This window comes from Triturus cristatus, chromosome 4_1, assembly GCF_964204655.1.
Source record: "Triturus cristatus chromosome 4_1, aTriCri1.1, whole genome shotgun sequence".
Taxonomy (NCBI): domain Eukaryota; kingdom Metazoa; phylum Chordata; class Amphibia; order Caudata; family Salamandridae; genus Triturus; species Triturus cristatus.
In genome coordinates this window covers 730854118-730877264 of record NC_140585.1, presented here as the reverse complement: position 1 = coordinate 730877264, position 23147 = coordinate 730854118, and the positions used below count along the sequence as shown (strand labels likewise).

Below are 23147 nucleotides of genomic sequence, written 5' to 3'. Positions count from 1 at the left end.
TTTGAAGCCTTTCTATCCCGCACTTCCACTATGCGTGGGGCTATCTCTTTCATTTATAGCCATCTCCTGACCACAGCTGTCTCGCCCAGGCCGCGGTATATGGGTCAATGGGAGGGCCTTGTGGGGCGTGACATCACGGATGAGGAGTGGTCCCACCTGTGGCAAGACCTAGCCAGATTTAATCACTCGATGGATCTTCGGGAGGCACATATTAAAACTATGATGGATTGGTACCTCTCCCCTGCTAAGCTTCATCGTATTTTCCCTGGCTCCTCAGATAGATGTTGGCGGGGCTGTGGCCTGTTGGGGGACTTCCGCCATATCTGGTGGGACTGCCCGGTTATACGCCCCTATTGGGAAGAGATTTTATCCCATATTAAGGACATCCTGGGGTATCCGATCAAGAACTCTCTGGAGCATGTGCTGTTGGGCCTTCGGGAGCCGCTTTTGGAACATCAGACACGGGCAGACAAGAAGATCTTTTGGCTCTGTATAGGAGCGGCTAACGTCACCCTGGCGGCGGCCTGGAAAAAGAGGGAGGCCCCAGCGATTTCATTGTGGCATGCAAGATTATGGAAGTTGTTGAGCATGGAGCGTATGGCGGATATATTTCTAGGGGACTTCAAAAACGTTGTTTTCCGTTAGGGGCCGTTGGTGCGCTTCCTTTCTCGAGGGCTTCCGGCTGCTGTATGCCCGCCGTCGATCCGAGCCCTCCATCTGTTTCAAGTGTGACTCTCATTAGACGCCTGCTGTGGTGTGGATGTGTGCTGCCACCACTGGAGGGTGTGGGGGAGGGGGGGCGGTTGGGAAGGGGGGGGAAGTTCTATTGGTTTCCCTTTTTTAGTTTTGGTTGAATGTTGCGCCAGTCTTCAATGGCAAGAGGGGAGAGCCTACATTTATGGGTTTGGCTGGTCCGACCCCGGTAATTGCAGGTTGTTGAGTGCTCTGGCTGGGTGGCCTTCAAACGCCTGTATAGCCTCTGGGCTGACGACCTGGACTTGGTCCCGCTTCATCTCCGTTAGATTGTTGCCTAGCTGGGACGGACTCCAGGACTGTTACTAGTCATAGCGGCCCCCCTCCGCTTGTGCATCTCATCTCAACTCATTCTGATAGGGAGGTGAAAAGCATTCAAGTGGTTGGGAAATGGATGTTATCTTCTGCCAGGTTGGCGGCAAAGTCCGTTAATGCAGGCTGCCTCTTAGGCTGTGGTATACACACACTCTTTGGGAAATGGCTAGCAAAGCAGTGCACAGCCAGACTGTGAGAGGCAGTGATCACACATTTTCTTCCAGGGTGGCAGACCATTACATCCGCCTTACATAATGCCTCTCCTGCCCAAAGTTTTTAAGATTAGGAATTACTAGGCTCAAGTCATCCTAGTGGCTCTTTATTGAGTGAGAAGAGTGTGGTACCCAACACTTTTTGGCATGAGCATTTGTCCTCCAATCAGACTACCGCTTTGGGAGGATCTTCTGTTACAGGAGCAGGGCAGGAGTCTGCACCCAAGCCTGCGTAATCTACACCTCCATGCGTGGAAATTGAGCTGTGGCTGTTTGATCTACCTCATGAGGTTGTGGTTATCATCCTGCCATTCAAGTGTTCATCTACAAAACATATTTACACAGTAGCTGGGACAAATTTGTATACTGGTGTGGAGTATGTAATACAGATAAGTCAAACGGTTTGATGTTTAGTGGTTTGTTTTATCTTTGGCTTATGTCAGGCTTTTTGGGCTGATCACCGTCTGCTCCAGAAATACAGTTATTTCTTTTTTAAGAACCCTCATCCACTTTAATAGTGGCATGCTTCATCATCAGATCTCATCCTGGTCTCTAAAAATCACATATTCCAGGGAGCACCTTGAATAGTAGTATGTATTTTTCTTTAGCCTAAGCCCAGTCTTCAGACCTTCCACCTTGAGAAGGTACTTCTTCAATATCCATTCTTAAAGTGAGGAATCTGTAGTATCCATCAGAAGAACATGTTACTTAACTTTGATAATACTCTCTCTTATGGATACTCAAACCGAAGATTCTTCACTGCCCTCCCTTCCCCGGTACTTTGAAGTGGTCGATTTTTACCCTCTTTAAAGGTCCCAAATTAGAGATCTGCATACAGGTACCTCCAATTATTTTGTGCTCAGTGTCTGGGAGTACAGGTGGAGTCAAGCAAGAAATGGGTGTCATCTTGCAAGGGTGGGGCCTATGTGTGACTCTGCTTCATCATTTTCACAGTCAGAACTAGGTTAACGCAGAGCTCCACAACACCATTTAGTGGTGCACAGAAGCACTGCTGAAAAAATATTCGGATCCAGTCTGGTGCCTGGGAAATATTCTAAAGGTGTGAAATCTGCGGTTAGATAGAGTATCCACCACAAAGAGTGTTACCAAAAGTAAGAACTTATTCATCTATAGCTTGTGAAGTCTACCAGCAGAATCAGTGCATTTTGTTTGTGTATCAAACCTTGAAAATTCTACGCACTAATTAAAGTCATTAAAAAATTATTAGAGTTTAAACCCATATTTAAAGTACAAACGGTTAACAAGTCCAGTTCTAATATTACTGTAGACATTGAACTGGGTATTTGAGTTTGGTTCTACAAGTGATACTTTGAACTTTTGAGCTGGATTAAGTGACTTACATTGGTAAATTTAAAAAAAGAGACTGATTTAAATCTTATACATTCTCTTAAGGAAATTCAAAAGTATATGGGACTGCGGCTCTAACAAGTTGGCCAGTTACTTAGGCAGCAATGTTAAGGAATAATAAACATACTATGAAGGTTAAAGAAAACAACAAAATTGTGGCAGGTCAGAGAACTTTAAATGAATCTGACTGGTAAGAAATGCTCCTAAACATGAAGCCCTGCAAACATACCCTGAAGCAAACAGTCTGAAATAACCTGATATATGATCCAGATATCGTGCAACCATGTGGTACAAACAGAATTGGAACATAAAGGTCAAGGTCCGCTCAAATTAAACAGCGATCCATTCAAACCAGAAAACCACATATTTGCATTGTTCGCTCCACATATCAACCTACTGCTTCAGTCTAGTTGAAAGTGCTTGTGGTAGTAAAGAAAAACATATGAAGAATGTTTGGGGACAAAGTCCTTCTGGCAGACCTTCAAGCAAACCTATGACGCTCTAGATAGAGCAGGACAACGTATAGTTGCCAGAATTATTACTCGGTGCGGAGAGCCCATAGCTGAGACTTAGATGGTGTATTGTAACATTCAAGCAGCAAGAAACATTTGTTGGAATCTGAAATTCATACTAGGTGCCATTCTACTCTAACACTCAGCATCATATTTCCGGGTTTTCCCAGCAAGTGCAGTACTTTTTTCCAGAGGCACACATGGCTAAAAACGTTTCAAATGTAGGACACAACGCTGTGAACATAAGTGAAGGAACCAGGAGAATGGTACACTGTACTAGCACCCTTGAAGACTAATAACTGACTCCAATGTGCATACAGACAAAGAACTTCAGCAAAGACTTTAAAGATATTCACCTAAAGTCAGCACACACAAAGCCCAACCACAATTGTGTAAATACCTGTAATAACAATACCTAATTTCCTGGGACAAAGCCATTCAGAATTTAATTTGGTGGAAATAGGCATGGAAAGTCAAGCTGGAAGCTTCCCCTCGAATCCTTCACTTTATTGGATTGTTTTATTTTGTGCCGACTGGATCACAAACTTGTTTGTGGAATATAAAAGAAAAAGTGAGGACAGAGGACTCCTCCAAAATAGGAAAAACTTCAAAAGCTGGTTGATCTCATAAAAGCGACAATAAGGAAATGTGATGACAAAACTGTTTTATGAAGGCAGAAAAGTGCATGTCCAAGGGTAGATGTAAGAAAGTTAGTAACAAATTACATGGCACAAAAAAAACGATAACAGACTTCACTTTGACTGCAAAGGCATTATGTGGCCTGCAACCGAAACAAAGCCCCCACAACACAACACAGTTATGATGATGAGAAAACAGACAGGACATCTCTCAGACTGGAAGAAGTGATGGTGGGTAGGCACACATCCCTCTAGAACCCCTAACAAACTGAACAGTCTCTCAATTAGAAAATATTTAACTATATCAAACTAGAAAACTGAATGATTTGGTTCGGGTCACATGCCCTTTTTTAAAAGGTAATTATGATAGGCTCTTTAACAAATGTGCACAGAGAAAAGAAGTAAATTAACTGCTATTTAATTCACTTCAAACTTTTTGTGCATGTAGAAATTTGAAAGAAAGTACTACCAGCACTCCCAAAATCGTGTAAACACACTAAGTCCAATATTAAGGCATAAGCGACAAATGCTATGCTTCGGACTCGACTGCTTCCGCTCCTTCATTGGCGCTGTCTTTGTCTTCCATGTGATTATTTAGCAGCATGAATTTCCCATCATTGGTAAGTGGAATGGACATCATCAACTGAGCTAAAGCATCTGGATTCTGAAATAAAAAGGGCTTGTGGTTATTAGAATAAGCCATACAGTGTGAAGGCAAAGCAAGATTGCCTGACCCTCTCGTTTGTGTAATTCATTGTTGAATATGTGACATAAAATTGATGCATTCTTTTAAGGACTGCCTGCTGGCACCAGGTGGGTCAAGACTTGGAGAATGCAGGCACTTCACATGATTTTATTTTATAGATCCTCTGTTTAACACACTTTCTATACCATAGTTATCAAACGGTCTCAATACGTCTGGAATGGAAGTTCCCAGATATAGGGGAAGATATACGAATTTATAACACAATGCAACACAGCAACCAACGTCATTGCACTAGGAGGAGAGAGCAGGACAGCTACACATCTACCGCTGCTCTCTTCCTCAGCACAAGTGCTCTTTTAGACTGCCTTACACCTCACGCACCTTTGCTCCATAGTGATGTCTAGCATACATTTTGTACTGATGGGGCACTTCCAGTACAAAAAAATTAAAAAAGGTCTCCAAGTTAACACCGGCCTCAAGGGGATATTTTTGGTGTAAAGCCAAACCTGCAAATTTTAGTAGGGAGGGCTTTGCATAAAAAACAGTGGGTGGTAGCTTGGGAATACACCAGTGGCGGCTGGCACAGATAAGAGCGGCGAGGTAAGGGGGAAAAAGTCAACAGACAACGGGGTAAGTAAAACGAAATAAAAAAATAAATAAAACCACTTACCTTGCGCTCACCACTTTGCCAATTTGATGCGGCAAGCGCAAGGTAAGTGTTTTTTATTAATTTCATTTTATCTACCCAGTCGTCTGTTGACCCCTCTCCTCCACGCCCTGCCCAACCGCTCTTACCTGTGCCAGCCGCCACTGGAATACACATGTACTGCCCGTGGGGCAGCCCCATGATGCAAAGTACCGTAAAGATGCCAAACCTGTCAATAAAACAATTTGAGTTTTATTTATAGATTCACGTTCATGCAACTTCTTTTCCCTAATGATAATAACTTGGTAAAGTCCGTAAAGATATTTCAAACTGCTGCTGGGAAACCCACAATTTCTCGTTTCGGATCTGCCATCAGGACCATTGTAGGGTTTGCTGTAGGGTTTGTTGCACCTATAGAGTTGCTCACTGCCCATTCCCTTTTGATTTTGGTGAAGATGGGAATTTTGCCTGTGATAATGGATAACCATGCGGCATAACTAAGTTACAGGGAAGTAACATTCTTTTGAAGCACAATATAGTATACGGATTAAAATCATCACATCAAGCAGCAACAATTATCAGTCCTGAGAAGGTGGTAGACATCAAAAGGTAGATCCCAAGAGATGGCTTAAGGTGCTCCGGCCCACTTGTGTAGCTCTACGTGTACCACAAGGCAAACAACATTGTTTCTGAAAGTCATGTACAGATTTAACCAGCTTTATGTATTTCAAAAGCAGAGATTGCCCCAGATTGAAGGAGATGTAGCAGTACCTCTTGTATAATGTGTACCTTTTAGTTTTTTTACTTAGGCGCAACCTGCATATCAGCACATTATAGTACTTAATTATTCCTGGCTTTAAAATAGCATTTTTCTACACAGAGTTTAGTCGACGAACAGCAGAATAGATTTTGATTCCTCTATGCGGGTGCAATGGCTACTGTGACAGTCACTTAAAATTGAAATAGTTTCACAATCCATCTGTCTGGGGGAAGAGCAGTGGATTTAGTAAGTTGACTAAAACTAAATACTACTCCCACGTTGGAACTTAACTGTAAACTATGCTCCCAAATTCCACCCAAAGCAAGCACTTGCAGTAATCTAAATAAATTACAAGAAAGAGATCCGACGATAAGACTCCCCTCGCCACTAAGTGTGATTTAGAGCCAGTGTGATGCTCTTGTGGGGATCCTGGCCATGGAAATCTGATAGAGACATCTAGCCGCAGATTCTTTAACTTAGAATATCCCCAGGCGTCAGACTGGATCCGGAAAACTCCCTCCCCAGCAGTACATCTGCACCCCGGGGGATGGCGACGTCCGGCTGCGTCATGACGTCATTCACAGAAGTGATTTCAATGGAGCCCATAAGTCCTGATCAGCGCACTGACATCAGTTTTCTTCTTTTTCGCATCCCAACGCGGATCCGGGAGAAGCGGTTCCTCTGGCCGGTTTTGTTTTCAGCCTTCACAATCCCTTTTCGCGTCTGGAACAGTGTGCCGATGCCTGCGGGCTTCAAGTCGTGTGCGTCCCGTTTGCTGCAGCTGTCAGCGACGGATCCACACGAGATCTGTATGTGGTGCTTGGGCGAGCACCACGACTCTGCCGAGTGCAATGCCTGCCGGCAGCTGAAGCCGCTCGCCCGCCTCAGGTAAGCACCAGAAGAAATCGCGGAGGTTGCCGACCTTGCCCAAGCATATTGGGGGCCTGCTGCTCCCGGTCTTCACCAGACACGGGCCCTCAGGAGTCCCGGCTTACCCACCGTTTCCTGTTGATGGGGCGACTTGGAACCAGATGGAGGCCTATTCCAGGGCTCTGCAGGCCATCTTTGGGTCACCCCCTCTCCCTGGCGCGCCTTCGGGCCCCACAGTGGGGGTAGGGACTCAGGTCGGGGGTTCGCCCTCGGCACCGACCGAGTGCCCCGACTCCGGTTCCGGGGTCGCTGCGACTTCAGGACACGGCCCAGAGGGGCATCCCACTCTGACATCTAGCCCTCCTGCAGCATCTTTGCACAGCCCTGCGGGGCTCGCTGCGTCATTGCTGGATACGGCTGCAGCGTGGAGCTCAACTCCAAGTCGACGTCGTTCCTTCCCACAGGTTTCTACCTTGGTGGAGGTCGAGTCGACGCCGGTCCGACACCGGGCGGACGAGTTCCCTTCGCGGTCGTCGACGTCCATCCGAAGCCGTCTCGACGTCGGTCGACGCTGGTTCCGTCCCCGACTGTTTCTCTGCTGGTAGAGGACGTGACCCCAGTGGGTTCTCCACCCCTAGGGCTTTTTCACTGCTCCACGAAGCAGGGGCCCATGGGCCACTTGCCGGTCATCATTCTGCGGTGCCTCTGTCGTTGGGTGGACGGATTAGCCTGCAGCTGTCCCCAATGGATGACTTGCTCTCTCCACCTCGGCTAGCGCAATGTTTGCAAGGGCGGATTACAGGGCTGCGGATATCTTGCAGATGCAGCCGCCCTCTGTCTCCCTGCCTTCGGATCCTTTGTTGGATCTTCTCCCCAGGGCACGTGCAGCCCTTGTTGCCTTTTGGCGGGTCAGTGCATGATGTCCTCCTGGTGACTTGGGCCAGGCCCTCATCGGGGGACCCCGTAAGTCGTGCTATCGCACATCGCCATTGGCCGGCTCCAGATGACACTGCCTGTTTGTCCCTCCATTCTAGGGCTCAAGGACTTGTGGTCCAGGCAGCTCTCCCTTCCTCTCCTCCTCCGTTGCTTCCTCCCACTCAGGAGTCTAGGTGGTTGGAGTTGTGCGGCTGCAATGTCTTTGTGTCCACCAGCTCAGGGCTTCAGTCCCTGGACACGACCTGCGTTTTTGATCGGGCTAATTTGGCCCTTTGGGACTCAGTCGAGCAACTCCTTCCCTATTTGCCAGTGGGCCCTCGTGCTGACCTGGCCCAGTTTTTTCGGGCTGGCCGCGACATGGTGCAGATTTCCATCCGGTCGGCCATGGACCCCACTGACTCTGTGGGTCGAGCTATGGCTAGGTCAGTTGCTCTGCATCGCCATGAGTGGCTACACAGTGGCAGTTTCCCCGAGAATGTTTCGGGAGCAACTCTGGGATCTGCCCTTTGATCTGGTTTTCTATGACTACCAGGTTTTTTGTCCTCTTGGTGAACTTGTGTTTTGGTATGCAATATTGTAACTGCTTTTATGATTTCCGTCTCTGGGTTCAAAACAATATTTACCAGATGGCCTGTATGGTTGTTCAGCTGTGTTTTTACTTCCTTTGGTTCAGCTGGGCCAGCTGTTTATACGGTTCTTTTTGTCCCCTGCCTATGAGCTTGCCTCAATGGGTATCCCTTGCCTAGGGATGTGACATACCCAATGTGGGGTATTCGTTCGCTATTATATAGCTGCTTTCCTTGCCAGGTAGTTTTGGAGTCTCCCGTGGAGTTCTCTTCATTTCTTTTCTGTCCCTCTGGGGACTTTTCCTCTTGGTTCGGCTGTGGGCCTCTCCCTTCGTTCCATACTCCCTGCTGGGGTGGAACGCCTCCTCACGGACTGGTGTGGCCCTCTCCTGGAGCTTCTGTGTTGCGGTCTACAGTTATTCCGTTGCACTCTCATGCGGTGTATTGTTGGGGTTCTGCTGTGTCCGGCTCGCCCCCGGGGGTTTCACGTTCTCATGTCTTGCATTTGGCTCATCTTTCCACCTTCGTTATGCCCCTGGCACTGTTGACTGTCCTGGACGCGAGTACGCTTCCATGTGGGCGCTTTGTTCCATTCCGCTCCAGATTGGTTCTTTGTGACATTATGGCCAGTGCTTCAGACTTTAGAACAGAACTAGCCAGGTTCAAATCTCAGCTTTGGCTCAACTTCTTTCTGTGTTCTAGGCAGGCACCACATGTGGGTCCACACTGGGTGTGTGCGCTACCACGGCGGACCCATAGTATTCCTTTAGCCAATAGCTTGGCTGTGTTATCTTCCTGTGGTGTTGTCTTTTTCCCTGGTGTTGGGAATGACTTGGGCGCACCCTGTCTGGGGTCTGCCTAAGGGCAGTGTAGTTTTCACCAGGGCGGATCTCTGCTGCGTATTAACTTGTGCCCTTGCTTCCCTCTCCCCGGCCGGGGCTCCAGTTCTTCTGTTTGTTGCTGCACACGGCTCAGGTGTTTCTCCTCCTGCCCTCTGCTGCGCTTTCAGTGGACGTATTCTGTCTCCGGAGTGTGTGTGTGTATGTGTGACTGTGTCTGTGTGTCTGTGTGTCTGTGTCTGTGTGTCTGTGTGTATATATACACATTCATATGAAGGAGGGGCTGGACTACTTAAAGCCATCCAAGCGGTCGGAACAGCAATTTTAACACTTGGCATTTGAAAAAGGAAGAAGTTATTTCCGAAGCGCGCCATGCCACAGAAGTGAATAAAGCTGCTTACCTTGCTCCGCTGTGTCCCTTTCATCTTTTCGAGGAGAAGATGTTGTGTTCATTGTTTGCGTGTTTTTTCCATTGGCACGCAGGAGGGACCCTTCCGCTAAGCGTTCTCAGCATAAAGGGCAACAGTGGCAACACTATTGAAAATATCCAAGGGATCGGCAGCTGTGATCCGCCACCCGACCATGAGGAAAGTGAAATTGCTGTCAATGACAGTCCTGCATTGTAAGGAGAGGCATGGATACTGTGCCGGTGCCTCCGGTTCTGCCCGTAGTGGGAAAGTGTGGCTTGAAGTAGGGGCAAGTAAGGCAGTTCATATGAAGGAGTGGCTGGACTACTTAAAGCCATCCAAGCAGTCCGAACAGCAATTTTAACACTTGGCATTTGAAAAAGGAAGAAGTTATTTCCGAAACGCGTCATGCCACAGTTAAGTGAATAAAGCTGCTTACCTTGCTCCGCTGTGTCCCTTTCATCTTTTCGAGAAGGAGAAGATTTTGTGTGTATATATATATATATATATATATATATATATATATATATATATATATATATATATATATATATATATATATATATATATATAGATATACTTTTTAAGATGTTCCATATCTGAGTGTTACTGACTCCTTCTTTGTAAATGTGGTGGTCAGTATCACAGCCTGTATCGCGGTGGCTCGGTCTTTCCTTCCCCGGTTGTTGGGGGGAGGGGGGAGGGGGGGGGCGGGGGGGGTTTGGTGTCGCCTCCATTAGTGGGTGGACTTGTACGTCCAGCTACATTTCACATCGGTGCCATTGGTACCTTTTGGGGTACTTCCTATTCTCTAGAGTTACTCTTCCGGTTTCCCCTTGGTTGGCACTTTCTTGAATTTTTCATATATTTCTCTGTTGTGTACGCACATGAGAGGTCAAGCAACACTATTGAAAATATCCAAGGGATCGGCAGCTGTGATCCGCCACCCGACCCATGAGGAAAGTGAAATTGCTGTCAATGACAGTCCTGCATTGTAAGGAGAGGCATGGATACTGTGCCGGTGCCTCCGGTTCTGCCCGTAGTGGGAAAGTGTGAGTTGAAGTAGGGGCAAGTAAGGCAGTTCATATGAAGGAGGGGCTGGACTACTTAAAGCCATCCAAGCAGTCCGAACAGCAATTTTAACACTTGGCATTTGAAAAAGGAAGAAGTTATTTCCGAAACGCGTCATGCCACAGTTAATTGAATAAAGCTGCTTACCTTGCTCCGCTGTGTCCCTTTCATCTTTTCGAGAAGGAGAAGATTTTGTGTATATATATATATATATATATATATATATATATTATCTACTGGCGGTCGCCAGTAGATAGTTATAGTTAGGACCTTGTTTCCATAGGAAATCCGCAACATTCTATTTGGAATAACTTTGGCGCCGGTCGACGAATCCTCGCGAAATTTTCAAAATAGGTGGGGCGCTATGCTCCGCTCCTACCCTGAAAGTCTCGGGGGGATTCGTCAAGCGGGGGCTGAGATAAAAGGGGGGTCCCAAAACGCGTTTTTCCCATGCATTTTTCCATAGGACCTTTAGACACAGCTACAGCCCGAACGGCTGAACAGAGTTACTTGAAATTTTGCAGAGAGGTAGTCCTCAGGTCAAGGAAGTGCCTTTTGTAGGTCTGGTGTAAATCTGTTCAGTAGTTCCTGAGAAAATAGCATTTAAATCAATATATATATATCTGAGCCAGCTTACGGTGCGCTTACGGTAAGCTTACCGTACGCGTACGGTGCCGTGCGCGAGCGCGATTCTGATTGGCTGTTAGATCGTAGTAAACATTCGAATCGTTCGAAACCAGGAAGCGGCGGCAGCCATTTTCTCTCTCGCACTCTGAGGGGGGGGAGGAAAAACAAAGGCAAAAAACATGTAAAGGGACTGTTTAGACAGCTCCTAACCACCTAGCCTTGATTAATGTGTCCCCAAAGATCCCCCAAGGCCAAAAAAAACGTACAAATTCAGTGAAAAAAACATAGGTTTCACACACGTTATAGTTAGGAATTAGCATTTAAAAAACCTTGCAAATTCAGTGAAAAAACCATAGGTTTCACACATGTTATAGTTAGCTGGACATTTTACTGATAAAAAACCAATGAAATTCCCCCGTTATAGTTAGTGCAGGCAACTATAACTCACGCGACCGCAATCCTCTGCTGATGACATATGTGTCTTTATGAAAAAAAAATATTTTTAATATATGTATAGCTAAAATTTAATGGAAGAAGACATGGGCAAATAAGTGTCTAAATACAGTATTAGCATCAGCAGAGGATTGCGGTCGCGTGAGTTATAGTTGCCTGCACTAACTATAACGGGGGAATTTCATTGGTTTTTTATCAGTAAAATGTCCAGCTAACTATAACATGTGTGAAACCTATGGTTTTTTCACTGAATATATATATATATATATATATACATATATATATACTTTTTAAGACGTTCTATATCTGAGTGGTACTGACTCCTTCTTTGTAAATGTGGTGGTCAGTATCACAGCCTGTATCGCGGTGGCTCGGTCTTTCCTTCCCCGGTTTGGGGGGGAGGGGGGGGGGTGTCGCCTCCATTAGTGGGTGGACTTGTACGTCCAGCTACATTTCACATCGGTGCCATTGGTACCTCTTGGGGTACTTCCTATTCTCTAGAGTTACTCTTCCGGTTTCCCCTTGGTTGTCACTTTCTTGAATTTTTCATATATTTCTCTGTTGTGTACGCACATGAGAGGGCAAGCATGCAAGGTTTTCCTGCTGTGGTTTCTGAGGATTGTCCCAGGGTTCCTCTCAGTTTTTCTCTCTTTCCCTCTCTCCCTTCCTCATCGGAGATAGCTTTGGTATGTCTGGCTTGCCGGTGACCAATGGTCATTGAACCTGTGGGTGCGGTTGGCTGGTTGACTACCTGGTGATACGCCCGTCTTCTCTGTCCACGCGCACATGCTATTGCTGTTACGTTTCTTTCTTTTTTTTTTTGTCCTCATTCACCTCAGAAAAAGAGAAAAATTTAATTTTTTTCTGCCCTTATCGTATGTTAGGATTACCAACCTCTAACGGGCATACTCCAATAAACACCAACCTTTCTGCGGCTGTGTCTCATACCCGGTATTATACCGGTACTGCAAGAAAAAACGGTGAAGGCCCTGAAGCAGTGCAGGAGTGTTAGCCGGTGTAATCATTGGACGTGAACTAATACTAGTATCGTAAATATAACCCCAACCATTACTTCATTCTCCTTCCAGCCAAACAATTAATAGATTCCAGAAAGCCTTCTTTTTAGACATATTCCCTGAAAGATCCATTCGAGACATATATATTAGGGATTCCAACCAATCCGAATGCTGTGGAGTTATGTTGCTTACCCATTTACAGCAGAACTCACAAGATGATGGACGGAATGTTGCACATTGGCAAAACATTCACCCCCAGTCACAGATCTGGGTTTAATCCATCGTTATTTTGCTCACCACGCCACCCCAGTTCAGACATAGCCTTATGCAAATCAGTCTTGACCCTGTGCCTCATGGGAACAGTCCAGCCCAAACTGCCAAGCCATGTCTTCCCTGGACCGGAATCAAGCATCCTAGGACCGGTTTCGGGGTTTCACCCCTCTTCAGCCAGGATAGCTTGACTCCAGTGGCGTAGTGAGCACGGGACCCACGTCTGGGCATACCCTTCCCACATAGGGTGAACAGCAGAACTCACAAGATGATGGACGGAATGTTGCACATTGGCAAAACATTCACCCCCAGTCACAGATCTGGGTTTAATCCATCGTTATTTTGCTCACCACGCCACCCCAGTTCAGACATAGCCTTATGCAAATCAGTCTTGACCCTGTGCCTCATGGGAACAGTCCAGCCCGAACTGCCACGCCATGTCTTCCCTGGACCGGAATCAAGCATCCTAGGATCGGTTTCGGGGTTTCACCCCTCTTCAGCCAGGATAGCTTGACTCCAGTGGCGTAGTGAGCACGGGACCCACGTCTGGGCATACCCTTCCCACATAGGGTGTACAGCAGAACTCACAAGATGATGGACGGAATGTGGCACATTGGCAAAACATTCACCCCCAGTCACAGATCTGGGTTTAATCCATCGTTATTTTGCTCACCACGCCACCCCAGTTCAGACATAGCCTTATGCAAATCAGTCTTGACCCTGTGCCTCATGGGAACAGTCCAGCCCGAACTGCCAAGCCATGTCTTCCCTGGACCGGAATCAATCATCCTAGGACCGGTTTCGGGGTTTCACCCCTCTTCAGCCAGGATAGCTTGACTCCAGTGGCGTAGTGAGCACGGGACCCACGTCTGGGCATACCCTTCCCACATAGGGTGAACAGCAGAACTCACAAGATGATGGACGGAATGTTGCACATTGACAAAACATTCACCCCCAGTGACAGATCTGGGTTTAATCCATCGTTATTTTGCTCACCACGCCACCCCAGTTCAGACATAGCCTTATATAAATCAGTCTTGACCCTGTGCCTCATGGGAACAGTCCAGCCCGAACTGCCAAGCCATGTCTTCCCTGGACCGGAATCAAGCATCCTAGGACCGGTTTCGGGGTTTCACCCCTCTTCAGCCAGGATAGCTTGACTCCAGTGGCGTAGTGAGCACGGGACCCACGTCTGGGCATACCCTTCCCACATAGGGTGTACAGCAGAACTCACAAGATGATGGACGGAATGTTGCACATTGGCAAAACATTCACCCCCAGTCACAGATCTGGGTTTAATCCATCGTTATTTTGCTCACCACACCACCCCAGTTCAGACATAGCCTTATGCAAATCAGTCTTTACCCTGTGCCTCATGGGAACAGTCCAGCCCGAACTGCCAAGCCATGTCTTCCCTGGACCGGAATCAAGCATCCTAGGACCGGTTTCGGGGTTTCACCCCTCTTCAGCCAGGATAGCTTGACTCCAGTGGCATAGTGAGCACGGGACCCACGTCTGGGCATACCCTTCCCACATAGGGTGAACAGCAGAACTCACAAGATGATGGACGGAATGTTGCACATTGAGCAGCATTCCGTCCATCATCTTGTGTAGCGCGAAGCAAGACTTTAAAAAGAAGGGCAAAAAACAAAAGAAGAGAGGGGATTATATAGAGCCTAAAATTAAGATCACACCATCTTTACGCTCTTTTTTTTAAAAAAGTCCAGCCTTCAGTACTTGCCCTAAAAAGACCTTCGCAACCTGCATTAGTAGATTTAAAATTAACGTCCAGTACAATTGCAGCGACTAGGGCTAGCATGGCTACTAATTCTACCCCCATTGTTATGAAGAGTGGTGTGGAGAATGGTATAAATTCAGGGCAGGGGAGCCCCAAGGGGGATGTTGTGAATAAGGACCTCACAAATTCTGAAATACCTGAACCTCCTCACGAGGTGATTAACCCTACTGACACCCTAAATATAGGCTATGGGGGTCATTTTATTGGCGATAATCATGTCGAAAATGGGCCAGATACTAGTATCTTGTGTATTACAAGCCCAGACATATATTCATCAATCAGTATAGCTCCTAGCAGTAGAGATCTGGATATTCAGTCATGCGCACCTCTGGTCAACTCGTTAGAGACAATGATGGGGAGCTTATCGGCGGAAATAAGGAGCGGATTTGCAAAGTCAGAGGCAAACCAGCGTGAGATTCGCGGGTTTTGTGAATCTCTGGAGAAGAAATTAGATACATTAGCAGACAGGACAGAGATCCTGGAGGGCACAGTAGAGGAGCTAAAAAAGGACCTCGTCAACAATAAAATGGAACTCCAAGCATTGCGCAAAGAGGAACAGGGGCTTTTGGAGAAGGTTGAGCAGTTGGAGAATAACTCAAGAAAAAACAATCTGAGTATACTTAACGTTCCAGAAGGAAAAGAGAGGGAAGACCTAAAAACATATGTAGTTGCTCTCATAAAAGCAGCAGTTGAGGTGGAGGAGAGCGAGATGGAGATTGCATAAGACATTCACAGAATACATAGGGACCCCGGGGAGAACAAAGGCAAGGAAGATCTTGATAAACTTCCATACGTATGCTCTTAAAGAAAAAATATTGATAGCCGCGCTAAAACTCAAAACCCTAAAGGGTCCTGATTTTTCTTTTGAAATACGATCAGATCTATCACGAGCCACATTAGATACAGTGGGAACTTGGGAGGCGCATGGATGACTTTAAAAAAGTGGGGGCAACTGTACAGCTCAAATTCCCAGCCTCTCTATGAGTTATGTTTAATAACAAAATGTATATGGTTAGGAGCATAAGATAGGCAGAGGACTTGCTAGGAAGTATTAAGGGGGGAAATGGAGATGGAGGGAGTAGGGGAGGAAACTAAAAAAAAAAAATGATAGATTCTTAAGCACTCATACTGAATATACACTATAAGCACACATATAGGAGGCGATTCCCTCTCTCTTTTTTCTTTTTTTCTTTTTCTTTGCCAAAAGTTAGGCATTTCTTACGCTGTTACGTTTCTTTGAGCTTGTGCATTGTGTGGTGTGATTCTCACGGTACACAATGTCTGCTCTGTGTATTCTTGCAATCCACATCTATGTATCTCCTGGTAGTCGTCGTTTGTAGGTCTCGGCATGGTGACCTCTACCCCGACATCTCATTTTTTGGCACCTGCTATTGTGCCACTCAAATTGTGTGTTCTGACTCTGTCCTTTCGCTGGGACTTTGTCTCTTGCGGATCCTGGGATCCTATACTCAGTTTCCCTTCTTTTTGTAGACGTTTATGGCATTCTGCCATTGTGCACTGCCCTTTCTGGTTCTGTGATTTAGTTTTGTCCCTGTCCGGCCAACAGTGGACCCGTACCGTCCTCTGGCGGATTATGGCATCTTGCTTATTCTCCACCCTGAGCTTCATGGTCTGGGACCAGCTACACAGGCATTGCTGACCTTTGTGGGTCTGGGGTCAGCCACACTGGCATTGCTGCCCCAACCTTGTTTCAGGCAATGTTCTTGACAGACTACTTCCCTTGGGAACTTGAGGGTTTTCAGTCGCAGACCTTCCTCCGATGGGTATAGTTTTGGTATCTATTCTAAGTTAAGGAATCTGCGGCTAGATGTCTCTAACAGATAAATGAGTTACTTACCTTAGGTAACGATGTATCTGGTAGAGACACAGTCTAGCCGCAGATTCCTTAACACCGGCCCATCCTCCCCGTTCTGCCAGGACTTTTCCAGGTTGGGTTCTACCCATTTGCCTCCTTGCGGATGGACTTGGTCTTCCTGAGGGGTGCTCTAGTTCACCTACCTCCGGGGCAGGATGTGTTCTTCTGTTTTCACACATTGGCTCTCCACCCATTCTAGTTCTGGGGCGGCTAGATTATGTGCCCTTCAGTGCTCCTCCACCCGGGTTCTCCCGGTGTGGAGATTCTCATGTTCTTCTACCCCCCTCCGCCCTCGTCTGTTTCTCCTCCTTACTTTGGGGTCTCCTTGTCTATGCTGCAGTCAATTGGGTTGAGGTTCTCTTTGACTATACTACAGTTCATAGGTCATTATGGTGGTGTGGTGCACATTCTCTGTTGTTGCACACTGGTGGTCACTTGCCTTGAGTCATGTTGTTCTAATATTATTATCCTTTACAGTCACATCCTGTGGTTGCAAACTGTCTTTCAGCCAGTTCCATCCTGTGGTTGCACACTGTCCTTCATTGTCAGGCCAGTCATTTTGTCAACATGATGATGTTTTCTCATCATTCTATGATTTCTTGTCATTGTTGTTTACAAGATTTTTGCTCTTTTTTGTCACATTGTTCCCATACTCTCACAGTTTTTGTAGTGGCTCCGCGTTGTGGCGCGGAAACGTTTCACAGTAGAAAATTGACATCAGCGCGCCAGGGGGGACTTATATGGATCCAGTGACGTCACTTCCGTGGACGACGTCAAGACGGAGCTGGAAGACGCCGTCTCCCGGCGGGCAGAGGTACTGCTGGGGAGGAAGTTTTCCAGATCCAGTCTCACGCCTGTGGATATTCTAAGTGACTGAAAGTAAGTAACTCTTTCATTTGCACGATCTTTATATATTAAACTCATCTGTTTTGCTCCCCATTATTCAAGCTTTCCTTTTGTTTGTTGTAATATGGTGTTGCCTCACATTTAGCTTTGTCAGTCACATACACTATATTTTTCCAAACCTACACCGACAACAGATTAACACAAATCTGCCCTCTGAACCTATCCTTCAAAACCCCCATGACAGCTGCTTCTATCAATTAGAAAGGGATGCAAATCATTTGGCCCCAACTCAAGGGAGCGAACACAAGGCTCCTCTTTCTAACACTTGAAGGTAGTTTGATTTTTACCAAGTTGCATCCCTCCTCTTTCTTGCCGAAACATTCCCACTTCTTCCTGGATTTTCAAAATGGGAGGTTCATGAGTTATGTGGCAAAGCCCTCATGCCCAGGAATCACTGCTTTGATTGGGAATAGATTTCATCAAATACATACATTTAAAACCGAGCATGCAACTTTCTTCACTCTAGTGAGCTGTTGACTCCTGCTTAGACTATATATTGTTGAGGTGGAGTTTCCTTAATTTGACCATTTGAGCCTAACTACAAGTGATAAGTAATGTTTTTGTTGCAGAAGGTTTTGAATTAAATCAATGTTTTACCACTGCTGCATTAGGCCAAGAATGTAAATTTAACAAATAAGGCATTTTTTGAACATCTTTTTACCAGTGTTTCAGAAGGGGGCTTTAGTTTCCCCTTATCCCAGAAGGTATCAGACAGCATAACGTTTCTGACAGAAAGATATTGCATTAAATAAACTCATTTGAGCTAATAAAGAATAATTGGCCGTGGGTCATGTTCCTCTAGATCATGAGTACTCACAAACATTTTCCCAGAAGCCATAAAGTTTGGTTTGTGATGTGACAAGGGCCATATTGGTGGGTTTGTTGTTAAGGTGGGTGTAGGGAAAGCGAAGCATATATATCTAGTGTTTGAATTGCACACTTAGAAACTACTAGGTTGCAATAAATCTCGGCTTCTCCATTTAACCAAATTGTGCGATCCGAGGCAAGTGTTTCATTTCACCTTACACATCCTTTTTCCATTATTACATATGAGGACCTCGGAATACATTACTTCACAATGTGGACTGTACAACCTTCTGTGTTTGATTTAATAAACTATAATGTTGTTCATGTATAGTAGAAACCCAGGCCACCCAAAGATTTCCCATTTCAACTGACTTGCGTCTTAGTTGACTATTGACATTGTTTTCAGGGTGTTGGGGGAGAATGCATGTTTCTAAATTCATATTTGGAACTATCTCATTTAAAAAACAATACTTCTCAATGCACTGATATAATCTGATGTACTAAGGTGACCTGGTACTGCATGTTAATGAAATACACTTTTTCAGTTCTGAACAGACTTGTATGCTTTTGCTCCAATAAACTAAAGGTGTTTCTAAAGTTAAGCAGTGCAGGACTCCCTAGTTACTTTCTTTCTTTCTTGAACTTCAATTACCCTTTACATAAATACTTGCTTGTTTTTAAACGTTAGTGCTCAGTCAAGTACACAGCAGCCAAGTGTCCCTGGCCGTACTTTGAGCATCACTGCTCTAGATTTTCTTGCTGATTGGCTCACAAATATTTGAGAGTATAAAAGTCCCAGCTACAATCAAACACTCAGTAAAAATAAAAATATACAGTCTGTTGAAACAGGTGTAGGTTTTCCTCTTTAATAGGGATGAGCCACTTTGGAGGAACTAATCTATCAATAATTAGAGTCATATGCTATGTTGAGAAGGTAAGTTGAAGTTGGGAATTTTTCTATTAAGGCAGTTGTGGTGAGACCATTCAAGTTCAAACTTTGATTTCTTAAAGTTTAAAACAAGCAATTGAGTCAATTAAATAACTACAATCTACTTAGTGATCTCCTAACCAGATTATGAGCAATTGTGAGAGGGTTTCCAAACACTCCATCATTATTGCTCCCTTTTAAATCCAATCTACTCTGTTTCTGTTCTATAAAAACTATTGTGGGTGGAAAGTCCTCTCGGAAATGATTTTGCCAAACAATATTTAGATGGACTGAAGACTTGGGTTCACCAATCAGTACTCCAATGTGAGGAAAATATATAGTGTTATACCTAAATCCAAAGTTTATTTAGAATTGAGCTATATCCAGCAGAGAGTTATTTTTCAGTTATATTGGTTACCAGTGAAAATGCAAGGCTTGGATTTTCAGCTATGGAAATTTGCTGCAACTGTAACTTGCTCCTCGAATCCCAACAGCATATATATTGGATCAGTCAGAAGGTAGTCCCTCTTTCGTCTGAAATAAATAGTGTGTGTGCAATTGATAGTGGATGCCTATCTTTCCTATTTGAAGTTACAAGGAGAATTTAATTTGGGTAATATATTCAGCTGAAGTACATGAGTCACATGTCTTTCCTACATTGATATCTCTTACCAAATCACTATGTCAGTTCGTCAGCTTTAGCCAGCACTTTCCTGACCTCCGCTACTCCTCACTTGGAGCCTGATTTAGATCGTGATGGATGGGTTACTCCGTCACAACGGTGACAGATATCCCATCCACCGAAATATAAATCCCCTGTCCGCCAAGATCTAATTCAGGCCCTAAGTAACTTTTTGCGTTTAGGAATAATACGTGATTTCACTATGCAGCGTCCTAAACATCAGTTCTGCTCCTATAGCTATCCTCAGCTCACTAAGTTTTTTGTTGACAACTGGCAGTGGACCACTCTCTAGATCAGATGTTCACACCTAAATTTCACACTTAACTGTTTCTAAAACACAGACTTTGTCTGATCACCTCTCCACCACTTAAAACCCCAACCTTCATCCCCTACCACAGACCTTACATAACCAGGTTTACAGCTGTGTGGATAGCTCAATGAGTTTGAGGCTCACTGTTCCAACAAGCAGTAATTGGAAGGCCACAAGTTTGAATCCAAGCAATGCCAATTCATCCTTCCTTCCTTCTAAAGTCAAATAAATTAAAAAAGAATAGATTGCGTGACAGTAACTCCTCTTTGTTCCAGTTAATGTAATAATATGAAGCTCTAAATAAAAATAAGTTTTTATTATGGGGTAACGATCCTATATATTCAATGCTGGAAATAATTAAACACAGTAAGTGTAGTTTAAAGTAACTTGTTTGCTTAGTTTTACTCAATGGTTTTTGTATTTTTTTTATGTTTTCCCTGCAGATAATACCTCTTTTTCTGCGAGAATTAAAAAAAAAATTCTTCAGATCGTTACATATTGTTTCGAGAATTTGGACTGCCTTTGCCAATGATGAACCATTAATGAGTGTAACTTCTTCAGAAAGCCAGACTTTGTTAGTGCTCTTTCTGAATGAGGCATCTCCTAATGTAGGCCGTCTGGCTAGCTCTAAGAATTTCGCATCATTGCACTGCATTATGTCTAAAGCACGTTTTTTCAGCGGGACTGTCCACAGCTGCTGTTCATTCTAAGATCTGGGGAGGTGGAGCCTGTCCGTATATAAGATGGCTGACTTAGAAAGGGTGCTGCACTGTTACTCCCTTGTGGCATGTACACTTTCACAGTGTCTTGATTTGTTACACCTGCTCTAAGTGTTGCATTGGAAACGTTCCCTGAATTCACCTGTTCTACTCGGATTTAAGCCCACACCGCCACCTTCACTGCAACATTGCCTCCTGCACACCTGTGCCCAGGATCTAATAAAATCCGTCTGAATCATTTTGGTTTTTATAATCCACTTACTGGGAGCTTCTGAGGTATCTTGTAGGCTCCAGCTGGAAGGTGCTAGTGATGACTTGCCTCGAGGCTGGTCCTTGGTAAGCCGCCTTTCACTGATTCGTCTTTCCCGAACAGCGGAGTTGGAATAGACTATCTAAGACTCAATCACTGACTAGCGCTGGCTTTTGAGAAATACTTAGATGTACCGTCACACGACTCTGGATGGAAAGCCATCACTGTGGTTCTGGTAGTGCTTTTGCTTATGAGACGCTAGTGGGTATCATGGATTTGGTCATGTGCACCTCTCTGATTATCTGACACGCATGGCCTGTAACGACATGGAGATCGCCATTCTTCCTTAATGTGTGAATTTCTTGATTGCTGCATCACTGCCTGGTCTCATACATGTGGTATTGTTGGACTTGGCCCTTTTTTCAGGGTCATCCCAGAACCTTTTGCCTTCCTTCTGTATTTTTTCTGACCCGTTGTTGGTGGATTTATGACTCTGGGCACTTTATTACTGCTGATCAGTGCTAAAGTGCATGTGTTTCTCTATTGTAAACTTGGGAAGATTGGTCTACACCTGTTTGACATATTTCATTAACTATCAGTCCCTTGTACAGCGGTGTACCACATAATCTGAAAGAAACACAGAATTTCGAATTACCCCCAGGCGTCGGATCCGTGTCCGTCGTTGGCGTCGTGGTCGCTGAGATGACGTCGCAGCAGCTACTTAGACGCCGCCCTCGCACGCTGACATTGGTTCTTTCTTTTCCGCGCCAGCAAGCGCAGATCCGGAGAGAGCGGTACCCCCAGTCATTTTTTGACTACGTTTTTTTAGGCTTTTAAGTCTCTTCTTTTCGAGTCAATTGACTCCTGGTGCCATAGGGATGCCCAGCTTCAATTCTTGAGGGGACTGTCATCGTATGAGGTCGGTGACGGACCCGCACCACATGTATCTCTACTGCCTGGGGCGCTATCTCGACCCCAAGTAGTGCCCTGACTGTTGGGCCATGGCGCTGAAGAGTTTGCGGGAGCGGTCCCGAAAGTTGCTTGAAGTCTGGCAGTCGGATCCGTGCCGCTCAAGGTCCTGGTCCCATGGGAGGTTGAGGGACCGGTCACGGAGCCATCACCATCGTTCGTCGGGATCGAAGTCTTCGCACTCGGGGTCAGGTAAGACGAAGCATCACAAGAAGCCGAAGAAGCATCATCGTTCACTGACTTCCCCTCACGCGACATGGCTGAGGGTGCGGGTGGTGCCTCCCCCTGCGGCTCCGGCAGTGCCTACTGTGTCGCCTTCGGCCTACCCGCCCTTCCCGGGTCCGTCGGCGAATCCGGCCCAGCTGCAGGAATTTCTGTCAGCCATGGCCAGCCTCTTTGGGCCGTCGGGGTTCTCGCCCTTCACTGTCAGTGGCTCCATCATCGCTGTTGGCTTCGGCACAACAGGGCCCCCAGAATCCATGCCTGGATCCAGGTCGATGCCTGTTGACCTCGTGACACCTCCACCGGCGTCGGCCTCACAGGCACCACCTCCAACGTCACCCGTGGCACCGGATGACGTCGTCCCTGGTCTCTGCCCCAATGTGGACACAGAGCCGGTGGTGGATTTCTATCCCTATGTCCAGCCTTCTTATTTTAAGCCAGTTCATCAGCCTTCGGAGGAAGGGGAGGACTGGGAGGGGTCTGAGGACCCTCTCACAGCTCAGTGTGAGTATGACCCGGACTGGGCAGAGGAGCTGGGGGATGCCAGTGGTATTGACACCTCTCCTGACCTTGGCATGCTAACTCCTCCTACAGTGGCTACGGAGGAGGGTGCTAGTTACACAGCGGTCTACACCTCCAACTCTTTACAGTGGCCGTCAGGACTAACCTCCTGACAGAAGTGCTTCAGCTGGCGGCTACCTCTGTGGAGCCACTG

At 45.9% G+C, this 23147-nt stretch overlaps 1 protein-coding gene across 3 annotated transcripts in view; it reads right to left on the bottom strand.

Annotated features, from left to right (window-relative positions):
- Nucleotides 1–3807: 3807 nt before the first annotated feature.
- The window catches only part of APPL2 (adaptor protein, phosphotyrosine interacting with PH domain and leucine zipper 2), a 668813-nt gene continuing 649473 nt past the window's right edge, over nucleotides 3808–23147 (bottom strand). For all 3 annotated transcript variants that reach the window (XM_085653220.1, XM_085653222.1, XM_085653221.1), the window contains one exon: nucleotides 3808–4462. In XM_085653220.1, the coding sequence (XP_085509346.1) occupies nucleotides 4328–4462 (135 nt within the window). In that variant the 3' untranslated portion in view covers nucleotides 3808–4327. The remainder of the gene's footprint in view (nucleotides 4463–23147) is intronic.